Raw genomic sequence first — 26,353 nt, 5'->3', positions numbered from 1 at the left:
AATGTGATGGTGTCCGGAAGGAAAAACCTAAAAAGACAAGACCCAAGAAGTTGTTTTATCTTTTTTCTTTTTACACAGCAGACTATTAAAAGGGGAAAGAGGTAAGTAGTAGAAGTGTAATCACGTATTAAAGTAGGCTAGTGGCATGATATAAAACCCACCCAAACAGCGGAGGTGGACTAAATGGTGGTGTCAAAGAAATGAAAAGATCTCAGAAAAGAAAGAAACCTCGGCTTGAATTTAGTTAATGAAAAGAACAGTTATCATGTTAAATACAAAGCACAAAGTGCTCTGAAGAGTCTGAAAACTCAGTGACCAGAAAAATATGCACTGATAATTAGAAGAGTTAAGACCCTGTTGCTTTTATATTTACACATGCACAAATGCACCCACAATTCTACAATGTTCAGCAACTTTCTGTGGCACTCCCTTCTAAGTGAGATCTGTCACAGGGCTGCTGACATCTGAATAATTAGGTTCAAACCTACAATAATATCCAACTAGCTCTAGGGTCTTAGGTCTCCTCAATTGTACCCGCCCATAGCCCAAGTGGAAGCCTGGATCCTGCTCTTCCACACTTCCTGGTGCACACTTCTTGCTGTTAATCCTGCCCATCTCAACTATCTCTAGACAGCCCACAGACGCTGACCATGGTGCTGGCAATCATTACTATAAATAATAGTCTTCTAAATAAGCAGTGAGATAAGCAGTGTATGGATGGAGAATTGTATCCATGAGTCACTGATATGTTGCTGGGCCCCAAACAAGCCAGTTCTTATTAGTGCATCCAAATGGAAAAAGTCGTTTTCTCAGTAGATATTATCATCAAGGGATCTGTCAATATCCCTTTGTCAAATTTGGTGCCGGGTAAAAACAAGCCATTCAAGCAGGTCATCAATGCAAGGCATTTTCTATAATCCATACAGTACTGGACCAACCTATCGGCCTTGGGAATATGACCACCTCATCTAGCAGTTCCAGATGGTGGCACTACACCAATTCTACTATCTATACAGGTATTCATGCACTGCAAGATTGACTACTTTTAAGCATCCCGCTCTTCTGCTAGTTGTTGGACACATGTGAATTAGCATCCAACGGGCTTGTCAAACATCGATGTGCTAAAGTGATAATGGTGATGCTTGGGGTTGCAGCCAACCATTAGTGATATCGCCTGATTCAGGTCCAGGTGCTCCAGAGTCAACCAGATTCTGTTGGTCTCAACCCTGCTCACACTTCCCAAATGCAGAGATGTATTCAAAAAGAGTTAAATTAAGCATTTAAGAATGCGTTGAGAAAATCCAATAATCCTATATTTAATATAAAACAGTAAACAAAAGTCAATGTTTGGTGTGGAGACATTCAAATTTGTATTTTTTTTTTTAGCTGTAATATTAAATGTTTAATGTTGCTTTATTTTTGGCACAAATATTTTTTCCAAAACATTTCACATTTTCTGTTGGAAACATAATACATGGAAACAAAATGATTCAATAATGCACACATCATTAAATAAACATATATAACTAAATTCATACTACAAATAATATGCATAAATCATTTGCACAGTATCATTGTTTTTGATATCCAATTGATCATTCCAATTGCACTTTTTATTTGTTGTACACAATTTATACCTACTTGATTAGGTACCACTGTAAATAAACCAACCATTACAAAATTGTTCTGCATTATTAACTTAGATATATCAGTTATAACCTTATGTCATGAGCATGCTGAAATCATAACAATCACTACATTACCCATCAATTCCCATTGTAAACAGTTTGTCATTGAATTGTGTTGGTGTCTTTGGGAGCTCTAAAGCCTTTATAGTTATGTTTCTTGTTTCATTTGCATCGTCCATCTTCTAAAAATCCTGACACCCCAGTCTAATTGAAAACCTTCAATGTATTAACTATTTAACTAATTTCTAAAAATAAGTTTAACAACAGAATCCATTGGACTGACCATTAAAAGTTACTGATAAACTATGCAGCTGTTGGATTATGTCTAAAAATGTACTCCTATAAATAATCCAGATGAACCGTGCACTGTTCTTTGTTACACAGCATTAAGTTCTTGTAATCTGTACAGTGTGGGTGTATTTATGCCTCTGATTTCAACCTTGATATCAAGCAGTAAATTGTTACCAACGTGTTTCCAGAAAGAAAACTAAAAGTTCAAGATCAAAATGTTCCAAGTTTATATTCACTTTCAGAACAGATCTTGAGGTCATAATTTTTTCCAACATTTTCTTTATTTTGCTTGCACAATTTTCACCAGGTTGTAGAGGCATCTCACAACTCTGGATGTTTATTTATTCATTAAATATCTGAGCTTTTTTTTCTTGGTGCCCTATTATATCTTCAGTTTTACTGTATCCTTTCTTTCCAAGCGAATGTCCTTTAAGGTTTTTTGGGCACTTCCGAATCTTATTTGTAATTCTATTCATTCAGAACATATAATTCATGCTCAGTTTTAACCGGTATACACCGTGAATCCGACGGAATCTAGTTTGCCATTTATAAACCATTAACATGTTGATCATGTAAATGCAGTGTAAGTGCACACTGTGTTCCAGTCACGACTTGGATGGTTGGTTTGCTTGTGGATGAGTGGCTGTGTGTGGGTGCTCGTAAGTGTGTGTCTAGTGTAGAAGTCGCAGTTGGACTTCACTGCAAAATACAGAAAGTAACCAGTGTCCAAATTCATTAAGTAGAACTGATCATTGCAACCAGGCCACACTCTTCACTTTATCCTTTTGTGTCCATAGGGAATTTCTTCCTTGACTACAGTTTTCCTAGCTGCACTTTTGTCTGACCTTCTCCCAAATAGACCAGTTCTGACTCATGTGGGTCAGTGGGTTTGGGACAAGCACTGTCTGACTCACAGAAATAAACTGCGGACATGCGAGCGTCATCAGGGCATTAAAATAAGGTCAATTACAGGCTGTAAAATGCCAAAGAAGTTGTTGTTAAAGGATTGAGCAGGTACTTTAGTGTGACTGGTCTATGCTATTCCTGGTCGAGGTTTGAAGCCTAAAGTACATCGACATGGTCCATCTGCACTTATTTAGAGCTGTTTGAGCAGAACACAAAACAAGATTTTTCATTAGAGAGAATTGATGGGAAAGAAAATGTAATAAATATAAGATCCTTTTTGTATCCTATTTGTAGACATTTTGTACTAATTTCACACTTGAAATGATGCTCTTCTCTTGGCAGATGATGTTGCTTCTTTCAAAAAATAGAACGTTTGAACAGGAAAACAGTGCTAATTATCAGAATAAAGTGTGGAAATACACTTAATGATCTCACCTCAGTTGTGTTAGTATTAGCGTTATTTAAAGCATGTCATTTATACATTGACTGCGCATGTATTACCATTTATAAATAAGATAAGCTATAAAAGATAAAGAAAAATATATAAGATAAAAAAAAGCCATTTTATACAGTACAATATAATGTAGTGTGTTCCCTGGTGGTCTAGTGGTTAGGATGCGGCGCTCTCACCGCTGCAGCCCGCGTTCGATTCCCGGTCAGGGAACCAACCCCAGCCACTTTCAGTGCTGGTCCCAAGCCCGGATAAATTGGGGAGGGTTGCGTTAGGAAGGGCATCCAGCGTAAAACCATGTGCCAAACACGTGCGGAGGATCAGCTGTGGCGACCCCTAACGGGAGAAGCCGAAAGAAAGTATAGTATAATGTAGTGTGGCAACCTTTAGAAAGCAACAAAGAACCAAAAAAAAAAATCTATGTATTTTTTTTATGTGAATGTATGAATCAAACGTTTGTGAAAATATATGTTACTCACATATTGTAGCAGAACTTGTGTCGAATATAGTCTTATATTAGCTTTATTTATTAGCTGTAGGAAAACAAAGTAATAACAGATTTGAGAACAGCTTTACTTTAGACAATGTTAGACAATGCACATAAAAATAGAAAGTAAAAAAAAACAAAAAACAGATGAAGTAAATATAATACCCTAAGATACACAAACATTTGTGGACACCTGACCATAAGATTCATATGTGCTTTTTGAACATCCCATTCCACATTTAGTCCCCATTTGCTGTTATAATAATCTCATGTCCTTCTGGAGATTGTCCTCATTCAGCCTTAAGGGTGTTAGTGAAGTCAGGTACTGATGTAGGTGAGGTGAAGATGCCTGGGGTGCAGTCAGAGTTCATATTCATCCCCAAAGTGTTTAATAGGATTGAGGTCAGAGCTCTATAGCAGGTCACTCAAGACCTTCCACTTCATCCCATGAAAACTATATATTCATGGAGTTTGCTTTGTGCACATGTTGGAACATGGTTGGGTTTCCTAGTGCAAAAGGAAAATGTACATCCTATACATTTGTCTGCCTCCAACTTTGTGGTAACAGTTTGGGAAAGAATCATATATGATAAAAAAAATCTTAATATTTGATATACATTGGAGGGCTATTGCACATATATTGCACATGGGCTTTGGGGTATATAAACCCAATATGTTGTGTTAGAAAAAAAAAACCCTGGAAGTGTGCTGCTCTGGAGGAAGATAATCAATCCTGAGATGATGTGAGGCAGCTTGACACAAAGAAACCCACCCTAAAGTTTTCCAATAACAACACTTCCTGGAGTTTTTATTCCTTTAACTATCAACTTACTGTTTCCTGAAGAACTACATACATTTATTCAGTTAATTTGATTCATTAAAAACTTCATGTTATCACTTACGTTTTTCCATCACCAGCCTCTCTTTTCTCCTCTCTAGTTACTATAGAAACAATAAGGTATTATAACAAGGCCGATCCTATAAAACTGTGATTTTCTGCAGCAGGAACTGCTGTCAGACCTGCTTCTATAGAAAATAAATCAACACCTTCTCTCACCTTGCTTCTGACCAGCTCTTGTTCTCAGATCTGGATTATCGAACGTCTGTGGTTGTTCACCAGGTCTGTCTATGTGTGTGGGTCAAGAATTTTATAATGAGCTGACCTGTTACTGGAAAAAAAGTAATCTCTTTTCTGAGAATCCTGCCGGCTGAGAAAATCATCCAAACTTCAGTCTGTGTTCAGCAAAATGTTTTATTCTTTAACATTATACAGAGGGCATTTGTGCTTAACTTACAAATTGCGTTCTTGGAAAGAGAGGAATGAAGAGACCGGTGAAAAGGCAGTGAAATCTCTGAGTATAGGAGGAACTTACTGAACTCTAATAGCATCAGTCGTAATGTGCTCTTGTGTTTTTATTTATATATATATATACAGTGAGGAAAATAAGTATTTGAACACCCTGCTATTTTGCAAGTTCTCCCACTTAGAAATCATGGAGGGGTCTGAAATTGTCATCGTAGGTGCATGTCCACTGTGAGAGACATAATCTAAAAAAAAAAATCCAGAAATCACAATATATGATTTTTAAACTATTTTTTTGTATGATACAGCTGCAAATAAGTATTTGAACACCTGTCTATCAGCTAGAATTCTGACCCTCAAAGACCTGTTAGTCTGCCTTTAAAATCTCCACCTCCACTACATTTATTATCCTAAATTAGATGCACCTGTTTGAGGTCGTTAGCTGCATAAAGACACCTGTCCACCCCATACAATCAGTAAGAATCCAACTACTAACATGGCCAAGACCAAAGAGCTGTTCAAAGACACTAGAGACAAAATTGTACACCTCCACAAGGCTGGAAAGGGCTACGGGGAAATTGCCAAGCAGCTTGGTGAAAAAAGGTCCACTGTTGGAGCAATCATTAGAAAATGGATGAAGCTAAAAATGACTGTCAATCTCCCTCGGACTGGGGCTCCATGCAAGATCGCACCTCGTGGGGTCTCAATGATCCTATGGAAGGTGAGAAATCAGCCCAGAACTACACGGGAGGAGCTGGTCAATGACCTGAAAAGAGCTGGGACCACCGTTTCCAAGGTTACTGTTGGTAACACACTAAGACGTCATGGTTTGAAATCATGCATGGCACGGAAGGTTCCCCTGCTTAAACCAGCACATGTCCAGGCACGTCTTAAGTTTGCCAATGACCATTTGGATGATCCAGAGGAGTCATGGGAGAAAGTCATGTGGTCAGAAGAGACCAAAATATAACTTTTGGGTCATAATTCCACTAAACGTGTTTGGAGGAAGAAGAATGATTAATACCATCCCAAGAACACCATCCCTACTGTGAAGCATGGGGGTGGTAGCATCATGCTTTGGGGGTGTTTTTCTGCACATGGGACAGGGCGACTGCACTGTATTAAGGAGAGGATGACCGGGGCCATGTATTGCGAGATTTTGGGGAACAACCTCCTTCCCTCAGTTAGAGCATTGAAGATGGGTCGAGGCTGGGTCTTCCAACATGACAATGACCCGAAGCACACAGCCAGGATAACCAAGGAGTGGCTCTGTAAGAAGCATATCAAGGTTCTGGCGTGGCCTAGCCAGTCTCCAGACCTAAACCCAATAGAGAATCTTTGGAGGGAGCTCAAAGTCAGTGTTTCACAGTGACAGGACAGAAACCTGACTGATCTAGAGAAGATCTGTGTGGAGGAGTGGGCCAAAATCCCTCCTGCAGTGTGTGCAAACCTGGTGAAAAACTACAGGAAACGTTTGACCTCTGTAATTGCAAACAAAGGCTCCTGTACCAAATATTAACATTGACTTTCTCAGGTGTTCAAATACTTATTTGCAGCTGTATCATACAAATAAATAGTTACAAAATCATATATTGTGATTTCTGGATTTTTTTTTTAGATTATGTCTCTCACAGTGGACATGCACCTACGATGACAATTTCAGACCCCTCCATGATTTCTAAGTGGGAGAACTTGCAAAATAGCAGGGTGTTCAAATACTTATTTTCCTCACTGTATATATATATATATATATATATATATATATATATATATATATATATATATATATATATATATATATATATATATTTATATATATATATATTTTCTGTATTTTACTCATTTTACTATGACTCATTAAAAACAGAGGGAAAATACTGTGGTGGGGGGGGTGATGATGATGATGATGATGATGATGATGAAGAAATCTTCTGTTTATGTGATTGGGCTTTTACAGTCTGTTTCCTTGTCATTTTAAAAAAGCCTAAATATTAATCATTTGTCTGAACTAAGGATTTTATTAGTTTCCAGTTTGTTTTTTTTAAGTTACATGCTAGTGACTGAGAAATGTCTTGTACAGGAACCAGCAAGCAATCTGAAGGATTATTTACAGTGTTGTTTTTAATAAGCAAATGGAAAGAACCTTTAAATTGCTTCATATTCCCCTTTTAATGTTTCCAGTAAAATGATCAGTTCGACTTGCACAATAGTTGCTCAAAGGTCTTGCATTTGCTTTGTTTTTAGATATTGATGCAAAGGTAGCATGTGTGTGTGTGTGTGTGTGTGTGTGTGTGTGTGTGTGTGGGGGGGGGGGGGGGGGTTGGGGGGTGTTGTGGTTGAGTTCTAGTTCCCTTATGTTTAATGTGTTTTTACTAAGGTGTCCTATTCAAATTACCTCAAAAGTAGGTTAAATTATAGAAATTTGTGAATTATGAAATTTTCTATGTGTGTGTACAGTACATTCAGTAAGCATTCAGACCCCATTCACTTGTGTTATGCTGCAGCCTGACACTTTAATCGTTCAAATAATTATTTTTTCTTGTTAATCTACATTGTACCCCATAAAGTGAAAACAGAATTCCAGAAATTGTTTAAATTTTTTTGTAAATAAAATTAACTAAAATATCACAGGTATATAAGTATTCAGATTAATTACTTAGTAATTATTTAAAGCACCTTTGGCAGCAATTACAACCTTAAGTCGACCTTAATTCTTCATGGCAAATCCTCCCAAGCTGGGTCAGGTTGGATGGGGACAGTTGGACAATCGCCACTTTCAAGTGAGATGTTCAATAGGGTTCAAGTCAGAGCTCTGTCTGGGTAACTTTAGGACAGTGACGGAGTTGTCCATAAACCACTCCTGTTTTATCCTGTTGTGCTTAGGGTCATTGTCATGATAGAAGGTGAACCTTCGGCCCAGACTGAGGTCCTGTGCACTGTGCAATCGATTTATTTATTGAGGATATTTCTGGAGTTTGCTGCAGAAAAACATCTGCACAGCATGATGTTGCCACCACCATGCTTCACTGTTGAGATGGGTTTGGGCAGGTGATAAGTGGTGCCTGGTTTGCTCCAGACATAACGTTTAGATTTTACATTTACGGCATTTAGTAGACGCCCTTCTCCAGAGTGACATAAAGAAAAGAGCCTTGAAGTATACTTACCTCTTACCCTGAGAGAAGATGGTACCAGTCGAGCAGTCTGGAGGATCTCAGGCAGCGTGAGGCAATGTAAGAAATGATAATGTCTGAGGTATTAAATCTGATGCGTACAGCTACCAGATGCCAGTGGAGGGAGTGCAGCAGTGGGGTTGTGTGGGAGAACTTGGGCAGCTTGAACACAAGTCGTGCAGCTGCGTTTTTGGATCATTTGCAGTGGACGAATAGCGTTTAGAGATAGACCTGCCAGCAGAAACAGAATTAAGGCCACACAGTCAATCTTGATTTAGTCAGACCAGATATTTTTTTCCATACAGTGGAAGATGGGAAGGTGTTTCAGTAGAAGTATTATTATCCATCCATAAGGGTGTTGGTATATTCATGTACTAATGTAGGTGAGGTGAGGAAGCCTGGGGTGCAGTCAGTGTTCAAGTTCATCCCAAAGGTTTTTGATAGGGTTGAGGTCAGAGCTCTATAGCAGGCCACTCCAACCCATGTAAACCATATCTTTATGTATCAAATTCAACAAACTAATGTTTCACAATGAAACACCTGCATATGTGGTATATAACTCATTAAGTACTATTTGGTTTACTGACAATGCTTTGATTGGCCATTTAAATTTGACGTCAAGAAGTTTAGCCATCCTCATAGGCAGTTTAAGGACCAGAGTTAATAATGTGTTGGTTTTTGTAGAGTGTATCCAATTAAAAAAGAAAAACAGTAGTAGTTTTTACTTTAGTAGTAATATAACAATAGATTCTGATTCTATAGTATATATGTAGCGCCCCTAGCGTTACTGGCTATAATGGGGTGGCTAACCTGAGCTCTTTTTAATAAATATCTGAACATATTAAACCTAATCAATTTGTCTTAGCTTTACTTTGAGTATGGGTTCTATTTATAATTAAATGTATTACTAACCGGTACCAAGAAAATTAAATACAATTCTATATTGTAAATATAGACACACAACACAATTTAAACCACAACTTAAATCTCTGTTCGTCAGAGGCGACGTCCACGTCTTTCTGATGTGTTTCCAACTCTGCACGGAAACTATCACTACCCAGGGTTCGGGTTAAACACCTAATTAGCTTCGTTACACTAATTGAAGAACAGGTCGTACTTGTTAGTTCAGCAGCTCCGTTGTCTTACTCTCCCTCCTTTTCTCTCTCTCTCGCTCTCTCTCTCCCCCCACCACCGTGCACGTGCGCACCCAGCATGCTTCATAACATGACACATCAATTCATAAAACTTATAAACATAATACAAGTTCTTTTTAAATAATATTTACCAGCATATTTATATTATTTAAACAAAAAAGCATTTAACAAATAATTAATTGTTTTTAATTACAGTTACCTTATACAGGTGTCACGTGACCTTATTACATCACCTCATTGCTGGCCAATGAATTATAATTTTCATAACTTCATTTGTAAAACTATTTATATGGAACTCAAACAATTTCTTTAACATAAATGCATAAAGCTAAAACAAATACCCATAACTTTATCTGGGTTACATATATATAGTATAGCATGTTTGATTTGGCACATGTTTTTACGCTGGATGCCCTTCCTAACGCAACCCTCCCCATTTATCTGGGCTTGGGGCCGGCACTAAGAGTGGCTGGGGTTGGTTTCCTGACCGGGGATCGAACCCGGGCTGCAGCGGTGAGAGCGCCGCATCCTAACCACCAGGGAACCATATATAGTATAGTATAGATTCTGATTATTTATTTTGGTGTTATTCATCATTGGGCTGTTTTTGTCTCACAGTAATTTATTAGATAACAGAGTGTGACTCATTAAAACAGAGCACAGAGGTGCGATAGATATAATGAGGGAGAGACATGTGAGGTTGAATGACTAAGAAAATCTGTAGGTGTGTGTATGCAGGCAGGAATACGAGTGGAAAGCATACACACAAGAGCTAATCCAGCTGTGATCATAGCTGATTACTAAAGAGTCAAAGCTGCAGGGAACAAATAAATACTAAATAAATACACACATTTTACATTTCACACATAAATAAAAAAATATGACTATATGAATAGTTTTTATCTCATTTGGGTTTTATGTATTACTATTTACTAATACAAGTTGAAGTTAATTTGTACTATACCAATACTAATGTTTCTGTATCTCTGTGTATGGAAGGAGACTGAACAGCTTGAGATTGGTATCTTAGTAATTAACGAAATTGTGTGCTTAATACAGACACCTACAGTGTCAAATGGTGTTCAATTGCAAATAATCTGCTATTACCTCAATTTAAATGTTTACCTGATATTAGAAAAAATATTGAAAGAAATGTTGGCCTGTGTGTAGAAGCTTTTATTCCAACCATTAAAATGAACATTTCCACCCATTTTGAATCAGAGTATATATATATATATATATATATATATATATATATATATATATATATATATATATATATATATATATATATATATATATATATATATAAGTCAACATCCTGAAATCTGCAGTCAGGAATCTTACCCTCTCTCTCTCTCTCTCTCTCTCTCTCTGAATATATATATATATATATATATATATATATATATATATATATATATATATATATATATATATATATATATATATATATATATATATATACAGTGAGGAAAATAAGTATTTGAACACCCTGCTATTTTGCAAGTTCTCCCACTTAGAAATCATGGAGGGGTCTGAAATTGTCATCGTAGGTGCATGTCCACTGTGAGAGACATAATCTAAAAAAAAAAATCCAGAAATCACAATATATGATTTTTTAACTATTTATTTGTATGATACAGCGTCAAATAAGTATTTGAACACCTGAGAAAGTCAATGTTAATATTTGGTACTGTAGCCTTTGTTTGCAATTACAGAGGTCAAACGTTTACTGTAGTTTTTCCCCAGGTTTGCACACACTGCAGGAGGGATGTTGGCCCACTCCTCCACACAGATCTTTTTTAGATCAGTCAGGTTTCTGGCCTGTCGCTGAGAAACACGGACTTTGAGCTCCCTCTAAAGATTCTTTATTGGGTTTAGGTCTGGAGACTGGCTAGGCCATGCCAGAACCTTGATATGCTTCTTACAGAGCCACTCCTTGGTTATCCTGGCTGTGTGCTTCGGGTCATTGTCATGTTGGAAGACCCAGCCTCGACCCATCTTCAATGCTCTAACTGAGGGAAGGAGGTTGTGCCCCAAAATCTCGCAATACATGGCCCCGGTCATCCTCTCCTTAATACAGTGCAGTCGCCCTGTCCCATGTGCAGAAAAACACCCCCAAAGCATGATGCTACCACCCCCATACTTCACAGTAGGGATGTTGTTCTTGGGATGGTACTCATCATTCTTCTTCCTCCAAACACGTTTAGTGGAATTATGATCCAAAAGTTATATTTTGGTCTCATCTGACCACATGACTTTCTCCCATGACTCCTCTGGATCATCCAAATGGTCATTGGTAAACTTAAGACGTGCCTGGACATGTGCTGGTTTAAGCAGGGGAACCTTCCGTGCCATGCATGATTTCAAACCATGACGTCTTAGTGTATTACCAACAGTAACCTTGGAAACAGTGGTCCCAGCTCTTTTCAGGTCATTGACCAGCTCCTCCCGTGTAGTCCCGTGGGCTGATTTCTTACCTTCCTTAGGATCATTGAGACCCCACGAGGTAAGATCTTGCATGGAGCCCCAGTCCGAGGGAGATTGACAGTCATGTTTAGCTTCTTTCATTTTCTAATGATTGCTCCAACAGTGAACCTTTTTTCACCAAGCTGCTTGGCAATTTCCCCGTAGCCCTTTTCAGCCTTGTGGAGGTGTACAATTTTGTCTCTAGTGTCTTTGGACAGCTCTTTGGTCTTGGCCATGTTAGTAGTTGGATTCTTACTGATTGTATGGGGTGGACAGGTGTCTTTATGCAGCTAACGACCTCAAACAGGTGCATCTAATTTAGGATAATAAATGTAGTGGAGGTGGACATTTTAAAGGCAGACTAACAGGTCTATGAGGGTCAGAATTCTCGCTGATAGACAGGTGTTCAAATACTTATTTGCAGCTGTATCATACAAATAAATAATTTAAAAATCATACATTGTGATTTCCAGATTTTTTTTCAGATTATGTCTCTCACAGTGGACATGCACCTACGATGACAGTTTCAGACCCCCCCCCATGATTTCTAAGTGGGAGAACTTGCAAAATAGCAGGGTGTTCAAATACTTATTTTCCTCACTGTATATATATATATATATATATATATATATATATATATATATATATATATATATATATATATATATATATATATATATAAAGGCTGTCAAAATTAACGCATGATTAATGCATTTTACGCAAATTAATTTTAATAGCGCTCATTTTATTAACACACTATTAATGCAGCAAGCATTTCTTTTTGACCATTTTTATTTAAAATAGAAATAAATTTATATAAAAGAGGTGAAATTAAAACCTTTAAGGCAACATACATTTTATTCACGATATCCACTATTTACTCAGATATAAAAAAAAAAACTCTGAAAAATAATTTTTAATCATTAAACACTGATGCGCCAAAGTCTCAAATCAAACAACAAAAACCGCCATGATGCAGACATTTAAAACTGTCCGTGTGGAAACATAGCAAACGTTCTGTTTGGTGTCCTGATTTTTTATGTACCATAATTTCTTTGAAACATTTTATTTTGTCTTGGTGCTCTATGTTGAGTTTGGTTTCACTAATAATAAACATATATTTGCATAAAGCATCCATATTTGTCCATGCCCATGTTGAGTGATTAAGTTGCGATAAATCACGAGTTAACTCACGGCAATCGTGCGATTAATCGCAATTACATATATAAATTAATGAAAATCATATATATATATATATATATATATATCAGAGAGAGAGAGAGAGAGAGAGAGAGAGAGAGAGGGAGAGGGTAAGATTCCTGACTGCAGATTTCAGGATGTTGACTTAAATTTAGAAGAAATTTCTCTAATTATATTCGGTGTGTATGTGTGCGCTAAACTTCTTTGAAGTAGCATAAATCTGTTTGTTTTTTAACTTTGCTAGAAAACATGTGTTAGCATGCCGGCGGTGCTGAGAGTGACAGTATGAGAACAGTCAGTAATGGGCCCAGTGTCACCTCACCACCTGTCTTACTGATTATTATTACTTATCGTGAAATTAAGACAAGACATTTTTAGTGTCCAGTTGCTATGGTAATTTCAAAAAGGAAACATATGGCTGTGTTCTTGTTTCCATCGCCGAGGTTACCAGGATACAGCAATATGACTACAGTTAGAAATAGAAAGAAGTGGAACAGGATTTATTCCAACCCATGTATCTTTTTTTTTTTTCTTTAAGTATGATATTTGAGACATTTTTTATTATTTATATTAGAAAAATGACACAGAACTTTATTTGAGCTGTAAGTCATGGAAGGATTGGATGGATTTTAGCAGTGGAGTCCCATAAATGCCATGGATGCTATGAAGCTTGATCTCTAAGAGATGGAAGGTCACAGGATCTCGGGATGAAACAACCCGTGTTTAATGGATTTGCCGAAAACCTTTACATGTAATCTTTGATCCTTGTTACTCAAATGTAGACATCAAGATTTTGCACTAATGCATTTTTCCTTTTTCATCGTGACAATGGGGAAAGGTGAGGGGGCGAGGAGAGAAAAGGTTTTTTTCCCTCTGGCGTATAATCTTAGCTTACAAGAAAAGAACTGGGTGCGTGTGAGTCTCAAGGTGCCTGAACCACCGTGTCTAAGAAACACCAGGAGGAGTTATTGTGCCCAGATACAATAAAAGCAGCTGCCTGTCATCTCTTCACGCCCACTCAGACCTGAGCACTGAGAACAATGGAGCACATAAATGCAGAGATGATGGCTGCGGGACATGCTATATTTCTCCCAATGCCTGTCCTACAGCATGAAGAGCGTTCACCAGACCCACATATTGCACAACCAAATACAGAACAACAAAGATGATTTTGAATTCGCCCACCAATCATCAGTTTAAATCAACCTGAATAATGCAACAGCAAAGCAACAGTGTATCCTCCAGTGAATAAAATAGATCTTTGTGTACTCACCGCTCAGAAACTTTCTGTTCTTTATTTTGGCAGAGCAACAATTAAATTATTGTTGTGAATAGCCTGGGTGGAAAAAGATTTAACCAGTGAAGGGTTTGGGGAAAACCTAGAAACAAAAGAATTCACTTAATAATTTTGCACTTTTTAAAGACCAATATTTTGATTTGTTTTTTCATTTATTGTTGCATTCAAATTCTTGGAACATTAAACAAGTTAGCTGAAGTAATATGACTTATAGCAGGTATAAGCATGTATTAACATGCATGCAAATTGGTGTCACTATTCAGTTTGTCATTTCTTAGAGCTAATGAGACACAATGAAATGTAAATCCCTCCTCCGGTAAAGTTACAGCTGTACCTATAAGTGTTACAAAGCACTGACAGCAAAGACTCCTTCCAAAAATCCTCTCCACACTGCCCTTTTGTGATTAAAATAGTCCCTGTGTCATTTGTTACCATAGAAACAATTCTATAGTAAAAGAAACCTGAAATTGGCACCAGTGGCAGTAGTCTAATGAGTTGTCAAGGAGTTGTTCATAGCAGTTCCATGCACAGATATTACTTTAGATTACGACTATGACCATTTCATAATTGCTCCATGCTTTAAAATATAAAAAAAACCCACTGGTATTAGTTATATGGTTCATTAGTCACAAAATCACCTGTTTCTGAATGGTTATTAGTGATGTATCGTTCATGAACGATTCATTCATTTTGAACGAATCTTTAATGTGACTCAGAAGAATGAGTAGTCTCAAAAAGTAATCCGTTCATTTTCTACTGGACGCGCAATTAACAAAGCATTGCAAAATCTCTGTAGGCTACAGTATGTACCGTTAATAGAATTCAGTAGTTTATTTAGTCGTTCATCTTTTTATCACATGACTCCAATTGACGCTATTCAATTTAATGGAACTATAGTCAAAATTCTTGTGTGTTTGGGAATTTGCTTATTGAAAATGTTAAATTTGATTTTCTTTCTGATCAAAAGGATAAAAAAACTAAATGATTCAAAAAAGATTTAATCATTTTGATGAACGAGATTCAAAGAACCAAGCCACTAAAAATGATCAGATCTCCCCTTTACTAATGGTTACCACTTTTCTTTCGAAATCTCCCAACACAAATGAATAAATAGAAACCTATTTGTTCATGCGTGCAGTTTTGTGTGTTTTGAGAGACGCAGTGGTGAGTGGATGTGCACTTTGAGAAGAAATCTGCCTGAGAACAGAACGAATCCCACTCACAGATTAAACTACTACGCATTCCTTTTTATAGAAAATAATGCAAACATGACATAACTGAGTGAGAGGCTGTGAAAAAGAAGATTACACTGAAACATGAATGGACGTCCAATTAATAAAATGTTCTGATAAATTAAGGAGAAAGCGTTGGTGAAATACACTTGAAGCATCCAGCTCTACTTGTAAACTCTGTTTCATTCCCTCTCTGTCTACACACACTCACATATGCATACATACACATGCATGCTGAAACCCTCGCATCAGAACAAGTCTTACATAATAGTCTAAGCGGCAAAGCTGAGGGTAAGCTGAAAATGAAGTTGCCATGGTCACACAGTTTGGATTTCTTGCTGTTTCATTTATCTAATGAAGTAAAAAGCTGAAAGGGAGTGGAATTAGGACAATGAGGTGGATCAGTTTGGAATAAAATTTCGTTTTTACAAATCAAAACTTCAGAATTAAAAACTGTCAAATCTAAATAGAAGATTTTCTCCTGAAATTTCCCGTCAATATACGTGTCGGGTTTATTTTAATTACTTTGTTTAATTCAAATCTTAATAATATACTTTACTTTAATCAGAAGTAAACATTCTGGTATTTGTAGAAATTATTAACTCATGATGTTGGACATCTGATTGGACAGCTGAAAGGCCCTTGAGCAGGGCTCTTAACTTTCAGCTGTCAGTGTTCATCATCTTCATTTGTATTCAAACACCACACCATCTTTCGAATTTCACCGTAGTCTATTGACGTGTTATGGACATGTCCCAAGTGTGGCTGGAATGGATACTAAATCTAAATGATGATTCACAAGACTGTCAATATCCTCTACCATCTGGGCTAGGAAGAAATTGGCCCCAGCCTTTATTTTTTATTATGACTATTAATGGAGGGTATCGCTCAGTGGTAAAGACATTAGACTCTGGATCGGCAGGTCACAAGTTCAAATTCCATAAGAGTATCTGCCAAACATTGTAAATGTCTTGATAGAAAGAGCACTTTTTGGCAGTGCTGCAAGTGGCTCAACATGTAAATTATCTATGATTGTGTGGCTAAGAACCATTATCAATTTTTTGACAGATTGCTTGCATTCTGTCTGTCCTCAGCTGATGCTTGACCCCACCCCGGCCACCATGGTGCTGGTGATGATGATGATGATGATTTAACAATAATAGTTTGTAATTGCTTCTTTAACAAAGTGTATGGTTCTGTGACAAACCATTAACTTCCCTATAACTTCTCTATTGAACAGTTCTTTGTAGTGGAAGAGCAGTTTGGACCTTTTTGTTTTCATTTTGTTCTGTACAGTCTTAATCTTCATGATATTGATAGTGTCTTATTTTAGAGAAAAGCAGATGAAGCCTACAAGGCGTGGGAGGCCGGCATGTGATAGTGTACATCCAGAGGTGGGAAGTAACGGAGTACAAATACTTCGTTACTGTACTTAGGTAGATTTTTCTGGGATCAGTACTTTACTCCACTATTTATTTTTCAGACAACTTTTTACTTTTACTCATTAAATTTTTACACAAATATCTGTACTTTTACTTCTTACATTTTCAAAACAGACTCGTTACTTTAGTTTTAATCCATTGATTTGGTGAAATATCAAATTTTTCTTTCACTGCACGCTGATTTTAGCCGAACAACCAATTTCCTGTTACTGCGCGTCTTTTTCAATCCGCTGGTGTGTAAAGTCCTGTCTCTCACTCTTTACGAAGCTAAGAATCAGCAGGGCAGAAGGCAGTATTAATATAATTAATTTGTTTTGTATTAATATATATATATATATTTGGCTGTCAAAATTAAAATGTTATTAACATCAATTAACATCAACATCAATTCATCAATTCAGCACGCATTTCTGTTTTCACTATTTTTATAAAAAAATTTAAATACATAAATAAATAAATAAATATAAAAGAGGCGAAATTAAAACCTTCGGAAAAAAAAATACATTTATCCACGATGTCCTTTTTTTACTTAGATATAAAATAAATTCTTCTTCTTCTTCTCTTCTTCCTCATCCCAGCCACTTCACACTCGGCTGCAAACCGTCCCAGTGCGTGCTGAAGGTCCTGGTCTGATGAAGCCAACACGACAACATCATCTGCAAAGAGCAGAGACGAAATCGTGTTGTCACCAAACCGGACACCCTCCGGCCCCTGGCTGCGTCTAGAAATTCTGTCCATAAAAATTATGAACAGAACCGGTGACAAAGGGCAGCCCTGCCGGAGTCCAACATGCACCGGAAACAAGTCTGACTTACTGCCGGCAATGCGAACCAAGCTCCTGCTTCGGTCGTACAGGGACTGGACAGTCCTTAGTAAAGGGCCCCGGACACCATACTCCCGGAGCACCCTTCACAGGCCGCCGCGAGGGACACAGTTAAATGCCTTTTCCAAATCCACAAAACACATGTGGACTGGTTGGGCAAACTCCCATTAACCCTCCAGCACCCTGTAGAGGGTATAGAGCTGGTCCAGTGTTCCATGGCCTGGACGAAAACCACACTGTTCCTCCTGAATCCGAGTTTCTACTATCGGCCGTATTCTCCTCTCCAGTACCCTGGCATAGACTTTCCCAGGTAGGCTGAGAAGTGTGATCCCCCTATAGTTGGAACACACCCTCCGGTCCCCCTTCTTAAAAATAGGGACCACCACCCCGGTCTGCCATTCCAGAGGCACTGTCCCCGACCGCCACGCGATGCTGCAGAGGCGTGTCAGCCAAGACAGCCCCACAACATCCAGAGACTTGAGGTACTCAGGGCGGATCTCATCCACCCCCGGTGCCTTGCCACCGAGGAGTTTCTTTACTGCCTCGGTGACTTCAGCTTGGGTGATGGACGAGTCCACCTCTGAGCCCTCAGCCTCTGCTTCCTTAATGGAAGACGTGACGGCGGGATTGAGGAGATCCTCGAAGTATTCCTTCCACCGTCCAACGACATCCCCAGTTGAGGTCAACAGCTTCCCACCTCCACTGTAAACAGCATTGGTAGGGCACTGCTTCCCTCTCCTGAGGCGCTGGACGGTTTGCCAGAATCTCTTCGAGGCCAGCCGATAGTCCTTCTCCATGGCCTCACCGAACTCCTCCCAGGCCCGAGTTTTTGCCTCCACAACCACCCGGGCTGCAGTTCACTTGGCCTGCCGGTACCCGTCAGCTGCCTCAGGAGTCCCACAAGCCAACCAGGCCCGATAGGACTCCTTCTTTAGCTTGACGGCATCCCTTACTTCCGGTTGCCACCACCGGGTTCGGGGATTGCCGCCTCGACAGGCACCGGAGACCTTACGGCCACAGCTCCGAGCGGCCGCTTCGACAATAGAGGTGGAGAACATGGTCCACTCAGACTCAATATCTCCGGCCTCCCTCGGGATCCGGTCAAAGCTCCGCCGGGGTGGGAGTTGAAGATCTCTCTGACAGGAGACTCGGCCAAACGTTCCCAGCAGACCCTCACAGTACGCTTGGGTCTGCCGAGTCTGTCCAGCTTCCTCCCCCGCCATCGGATCCAACTCACCACCAGGTGGTGATCAGTTGACAGCTCCGCCCCTCTCTTTACCCGAGTGTCCAAGACATACGGCCACAGGTCAGATGAAACGACCACAAAGTCGATCATCGACCTACGGCCTAGGGTGTCCTGGTGCCACGTGCACTGATGGACACCCTTATGCTTAAACATGGTGTTCGTTATGGACAAACTGTAACTAGCACAGAAGTCCAATAACTGAACACCGCTCGGGTTCAGATCAGGGGGGCCTTTCCTCCCAATCACACCCCTCCAGGTGTCACTGTCGCTGCCCACGTGGGCACCCCTCCCAGAGACCCCAAGAAGGCCGGGTACTCTACACTGCCGTTTGGCCCGTAGGCACACGCGACAGTGAGAGACCTATCCCCGACCTGTAGGCGCAGGAAAACGACCCTCTCATTCACCGGGGTAAACTCCAACACATGGCGGCTGAGCTGGGGGGCTATAAGCAAACCCACACCAGCCCGCCACCTTTCACCATGGGCAACTCCAGAGTGGTGAAGAGTCCATCCTCTCTCGAGGAGTGTGGTTTCAGAGCCCAAGCCGTGCGTAGAGGTGATCCCGACTATCTCTAGTCGGAACCTCTCAACCTCACGCACAATCTCAGGCTCCTTCCCCGCCAGCGAGGTGACATTCCACGTCCCTAGAGCTAGCTTCCATGTCCAGGGATCGGGTTGTCGAGGCCCCCGCCTTCGACTGCTGCCCGATCCTCTCAGCACCAGCCCCTTACGGTCCCTCCTGCAGGTGGTGAGCCCACGGGAAGGTGGCCCCAGGTCGCTCCTTCGGGCTGAGCCCGGCAGGACACCGTGGGGGAAGGCCCGGCCACCAGGCGCTCGCATACGAGCCCCAACCCCGGGCCTGGCTCCAGGGTGGGGCCCCGGCTGCGCCATACCGGGCGACGTCACGGTCCTAGATCTGTTTTTTCTCATAAGGGTTTTTAAACCGCTCTTAGTCTGACCCGTCGCCTAGGACCTGTTTGCCTTGGGAGACCCTACCAGAGGCATATAGCCCCGGACAACATAGCTCCTAGGGTCATTCGGATACTCAAACCCCTCCACCACGTTAAGGTGGCAGTTCAAGGAGGGGATCAAATAAATTATTAAACTCCAGATAAAAATATTTTTAATCAGTAAACTTTTGTTTCATTTATGCGCCAAGTCTCAAATCAAACACCAAATCCGCCATGTTTTACACAATTTACCCTCTAGGTGGCGTTTTGTGGGTTTTTCCCTCATAATGGCGACACAAACTACTTTTTACTTAAGTACATGTCAGAGCCAAGACTTCTTTACTTTCACTTAAGTAAAAAAGTTTAATCTGTACTTCAACTTTTACCCGAGTATTTTAAAACATGAGTATCTGTAGTTCTACTTAAGTAAAGGATGTGTGTACTTTTGCCACCTCTGTGTACATCTCTCAGGAATAATATGAATTATAGGTGACTTCATATGTAGAATTTAATTTTTAGGACTTTATGTAGAAATAAAAGTTATGATTTTTACTGATTTTTCTGTCTCGAATATGCTGTCAGAGGAGATGATAAATAAATAATGCATGTCATCTGCTAGTTGTACTTTAATATATATACACGAGGACATATATATATATATATATATATATATATATATATATATATATATATATATATATATATATATATATATATATATAAGGACATATATAAGGACAAACGTATTGAGACACCTGACTTTTCCTGTTGGAGGCACACATTTCTATAGGTAGCATTAAGTTTTTCTTTCACTTAAACTAGGAGACCAAGAAGTGTTCCAGAATGACAATGTCTCTGTGCACAAAGCAAACTCTATGAAGGTTTACATGGGTTGAAATGGAAGATCTTGAGTAACCTGTTTTAGAGCTCATCTCACCTACATAGAAAAACATAAAAATTAAGGTCTTATGTTTGATATGTTTCAGACCACTTGAGTCTCCAAAAGTGTGTCCATTTGTTACTATATCACCTGATAGAAAATCTCAATATATCATCTGATTTCTCTTTCTGTTTCCCTGTTATGTTAATAGACAGCAACTTCCTGCTGGGAAACGCACAAAGCTGCCGTGGTTATCCTATTGTCTACTGCTCTGATGGCTTCTGTGAACTGACGGGCTTTGCCCGAACCGAGGTCATGAAGAAGACGTGTACGTGTCGCTTTCTGCACGGTGAAGAAACGAGCGAGAGAGTAACACAACAAGTGCAGAAGACTTTGGAAGGCCAGAGAGAGTACCAGGCTGAAGTCCGTTACTATAGGAAAAATGGTAGAGTACATTTCTGGAATTTAAATCATGCTTTATATTTAGATGAATAGCTTATAAAGACACAACATCACTATATGGGTTTTTGACCATTAAATTTTTCCAGCCATTTGTGCCTCTTCCCCAAAATGTTCCTATACTACCGCCTTTGATTGAATCTCAATCTTCACAAGCACTCTCCAAAATATAGTGCAACATCTTCTTAGAATAATGGCGGTTATTATAACAGGATATGAGGACTAAATGTTAAATGCGATGTGCAAAAACCACATAGAAATCAGAACTGGATTAGGTAACACGGAATTCCAGTTTGTGGATGTATAAAATCTAGTCATCTACTATAGTAATATACTATCTACTATCTACTGAAATCTACTATTCTTTCTAGCATGGCATTCTGGAAATCTTGAATAGTATCCTTCTGATCAAAATTAATCATCAGCATATGCTTTAGACATAAAATGTGGATAGAATATACTAAGGATAACAGTGTGGGAGTTTGTATTGTCTTTTTCTATTAAATTTTTTTGTGTGGAACTGCTGCTTCAAGTCAGAGAAAAGCAAGAAGAAGAACAAATCATGGCATTGGATTTTGGATTGAAAGGTTAAGAGTTCCTTAACTGTCCATTGCTCATTTGAAAAAATCCTGGATAAGGGTGGAACAGTAACGTGATTATGTTGAAATACACTGAGATTTCACACTGAGAAATATTTGATTATTATGAAATCTCTGAATAGGTTAGAGATGCAAAAATAAAACCATTACACATCCTAAACACGCATTTTTCATCAGTGGTGAATAGAAGTGTTGATATACAGCAGATGTCTTTGCCATAGTGTGTAATGGAGACATGAATGTGAACCGTAAAGAAGGTATCAAAATAAATAAGAGAAGGTTGTTTACATTTCTGTTTGCTTAGAAGATAAATTATAGCATTTGGTTTACACTAGCAATATATGAAGGTGAGCAAGACACTTGATAAAATGAAGAATTAAATTATATCATGCATCCTTCTGTTGTTCCTTAGAAACTTCGTTCTGGTGTCTGCTGGATGTTGTGCCTATAAAAAATGAGAAAGGAGAAGTGGTGCTGTTCCTCTTTTCCTTCAAAGACATAACTGACTCGCACGGAAAGATGCACCACTGCTCCAAGACGCAGGGTATGGCACGAATTTAATCAACCTAAACCTAAAAATAAGTTTCATTTATAGTTAATTGTACTTGTTATATTTTTTATTTTTTGGCAGAAGATGGAAATCAGAACAGGAAGTCCGGCAGCTCTCATCTTAGTCGTGCACGCGAGCGGGGGCAGAGTGTCCTGTACCACCTGACTAGTCAGTTCACCAATAGAAATAAAGTGAAACTGGCGAACGTGAGTAGCCATGACGACGTTCTTATTATTAGATTGTTCTGTCTTTTAGTCAACCTTACTTTCTAACTCTGCATCGCTCTGCTGGCTGGTAACTGAGATCTGTGTCACAGATCTCACGGGTCACGTCACATTTTTAATTGGCGCAGAGAACCGAGATGATTCATGTTGTTCTCCTTCAAATTTTATACTCTGCTTCAGTTCCTTTATATCGATTACTGGAAAACTGTATCGTAAACTCTTATATGTGCCATGGATAGTCCTGAAAGCTGTAATGTTGCTTTGGGTAGACCTCTACAGATCTCTACGGATTCTCAACCACCTCTAATATGACAATTGACAACTTATAAATGGATTTTACTTGTTAATATAGAGTAGATATTGTAAAGATTTTTTATATAAAATATGTACTCTAGTAAATATAATCTCAACATTATATAAGTTCTCCATCATTGAACATTTAAAGACTCTGGCATGGAGGAATTGGTGTCGAGTCCAAAATGAACTCAGATGTTGAGCTAAGAAGCATCTGGTTCCACAACTCCTACTAACTGTATTAGACTGTAGAAAGGACATTACTCATAATCACACACTCTGGTGTTTATAATAATTCTCACTCTCTGATCGATGTATTGTTTTATATGATTTATAATTACACACTTGGTGTTACCCAAATGAGGATGGACTTCACTTTGAGTCTGGTTCTTCTAAAGGTTTCTTCCTTATATTATCTAAAAAACTTTTTTTCGGCTTCTCCCGTTAGGGGTCGCCTCAGTGGACCTGCCACATGTTTTTAAACTGGATTCCCTTCCTAACACAACCCTCCCCATTTATCCGGGCTTGGGACCGGCACTAAGAGTGGCTGGGGTTGGTTCCCTGACCGGGGATCGAACCCGGGGCGCAGCGGTGAGAGCGCCGCATCCTAACCACTAGACCACCAGGGGACCTTTTGCTTCCTTATATTATCTAAGGAAGTTTTTCTTGCCACAGTTTTCCCAGGTCACCCCAGACTTGCTCATCGGGGATAAATACTCTTTTTTTTTTTACATTCTGTAGAGCTGTTTTGTAAAAAGCACTATAGAAATAAACTTGAATTAAAATAAATAGAATATTGCATTTACATATCTCCAAACATCTGCATCTGTAAATATGTTTAGTGGGTGTAGCCTAAACCAGAAGGGGTTCTTTTCTATAATTAAATATGAACCAGAGGAAATACTGCAGTAAAAATAGAGGTAGAAATGCAATTTCTGTCAGCATATTACAAATAAATATTGTGAATGCATTACATAACGTGGTCTTTCAAGCTTCATTTCTGTCCCCTCTATAAACCTCTACTCCCTGGCATCCCAGTGAACACTTCTAGTCTCAAGATAAAACCTTATAAATCTTTCTGGCAAGCTTTCAAAGGAAATAAAAAGTTGGCCACATTGATATCTGTTTTTATATTATTTGTCAGTTTTGAGTAATGGGTTCATATTCAGGAATATTCCTTTGTTGCAGATGTTGTTGAGAATTTGTTGAATTGCTGGCTAATGTCAGACCTGATGTGGATTGAAGTACATCTGAAGTGGGCCATCTAAACCACTTTTTACACAGCAATCTCTTTTTTAATCAGTTGCTATGTTCATGGCCAGATATTATCACAATGCTATCGTTCTATTTTTCCTTACCACAGTCGCCATAGCTTGCTCATCAGGGATTAATACACATCGCTCACCTTAACTCATAAATTCTGTAAAGCTGCTGTGAGAAAATGTCCGTTGTGGAAAGCTCTATAGATAGACACTTGACTTGACTTATTCTGTCAAATGCACTTTGGTACAAAGTTTCGCCAATATTACTACCTCTTATTACCACAGACAACAGATCAAGGCTTTAGACAAGATTTGAACTCAGACATTTCCAATATACAAACACTACAGTGAAATTTGCGAATCCTACAACCGTAATTCAAGCAGGACATAAAGATAAGACAAAAAAACACAGCTTATAAATAATGCAATAAAAGAATATATTGTATTTACAGTGTCTGTCAGAAGTGTTTAAACACCTAGTTTTTTTTTATTGCTTTCAAGACACATGGATGTTCTTTTTGTTTATATGCAACAAACTAGATAAAAGGCAAAAACACACTAGAATTGTGTAACATTTTTGTCTCTAACTGAAGAACTTAGGTAAGATGGAAAACTGGAGAGATGTTAGCAGACTGCCTCACTCCCACAGTCAAACATGAAGGTGGAAGCATAATGGTTTGGGGTTGTTTTGGAGCAGGGAATGTGGGAGACTTATTCCAGGTGAAAGGAAAACAAACCAACATGGCTACAATTCCATACTTCAACACAATGCAACTACATCCCACCTGCAGTTAACTGTAACCGACTTTACCATTCAACAAAACAATGACTCAAAGTATATATAAAAGTAGGTATAAAATCCTTCGGAAGTGAGAGAAGCTGATTTGCTGAGATTTGACGCCAAAAAACAACTTGTGATGATGTTACATCAAACCTGTGTCATGTTACTATCTGAAAGTATGGGCAAAACAATACTTTACATATATAAGAATGTGTTTGTGGTACAGGAGAATAGGGACTGATATGTTTTATATAAAAAAAACAGGTGTACAAATTTATAATAAACAAAAACATCTTGTGTTTGAACAGAATGTTTTCCCGAAGCCCTCTCTCCCTGAATATAAAGTTGCATCCGTCCAGAAGTCCCGCTTCATCCTGCTTCATTACAGTGTCTCTAAAGCATTGTGGGACTGGTTAATCCTTCTAGCGACATTCTACGTGGCCGTCACCGTCCCATACAACGTGTGCTTCTCCTCCCCCGATGACAGTAACCACGACGACCCGGAGTGTGACTCCTCCTATCGAAGCACTATCGTCAGCGACATAGCGGTGGAGATGCTCTTCATCCTCGGTGAGTGGTGTTTGTGTGTGCTTGCAGAGTGGAGGTGTTGGGGGGGAATACATCCTGACATGTATTACCATGGCAACAACCCTTGGAAATGATCTTAACCATGCACACATAGCAATTAGTGTCCATCCAAACTTCTCCTCTGGTTTTAGTCGCACACTTTTAGTCTTGTCTTGCACTCATTAAAAGTGTGTTTGTGGAGCTGTGTTGTGCTTAAACGTGTAAATGGGGTGAAGAAAAGGCGATGATTGCGTTTAAAGTCCTTCCCTCACAATTCATCTCTCTCTCTCTCTCACACACACACACACACACATATACACACAGGAAACCCAGATAAATGTATTAATAAGCCCTGCTCAAAGAAAGACCACATACACTGAAGATATTGAGGACAAAGAAGACAGGGATTTCTCACTGGATTTCAGTTGATCTAATTGTATTCTGTCTTTCTCTTTGTCTCACTCTCTGTCTCTCTCTGTCTCCCCTTGATAATAATTGATGGTAGTTGATATATGCCAAGAGCACATTATTGTAGTTATTTAACCTGTATTTAGAAATGACTTTAGCATTAACAGACAATTTCAGGGTCATAACTTCTCTCCACCTGCCTAGAATTTTGTTTAACC

General features: G+C 39.0%; 1 protein-coding gene across 1 annotated transcript in view; it reads left to right on the top strand.

The window, feature by feature from the left end:
- kcnh4a (potassium voltage-gated channel, subfamily H (eag-related), member 4a) overlaps positions 1-26,353 on the top strand; it is a 52,422-nt gene that overhangs the window by 3,877 nt on the left and 22,192 nt on the right. Inside the window, exons 2-5 of the mRNA XM_083567322.1 lie at positions 21,203-21,436; positions 22,462-22,593; positions 22,681-22,805; positions 25,469-25,730. Coding sequence (XP_083423448.1) covers positions 21,203-21,436; positions 22,462-22,593; positions 22,681-22,805; positions 25,469-25,730 — 753 coding nt within the window. The remainder of the gene's footprint in view (positions 1-21,202; positions 21,437-22,461; positions 22,594-22,680; positions 22,806-25,468; positions 25,731-26,353) is intronic.

This window comes from Silurus aristotelis (genome assembly GCF_946808225.1).
Source record: "Silurus aristotelis genome assembly, chromosome: 17".
NCBI classification, from domain to species: domain Eukaryota; kingdom Metazoa; phylum Chordata; class Actinopteri; order Siluriformes; family Siluridae; genus Silurus; species Silurus aristotelis.
Note: the sequence above shows the minus strand (reverse complement) of the source record. Positions and strands in the feature narration are given on the sequence as shown.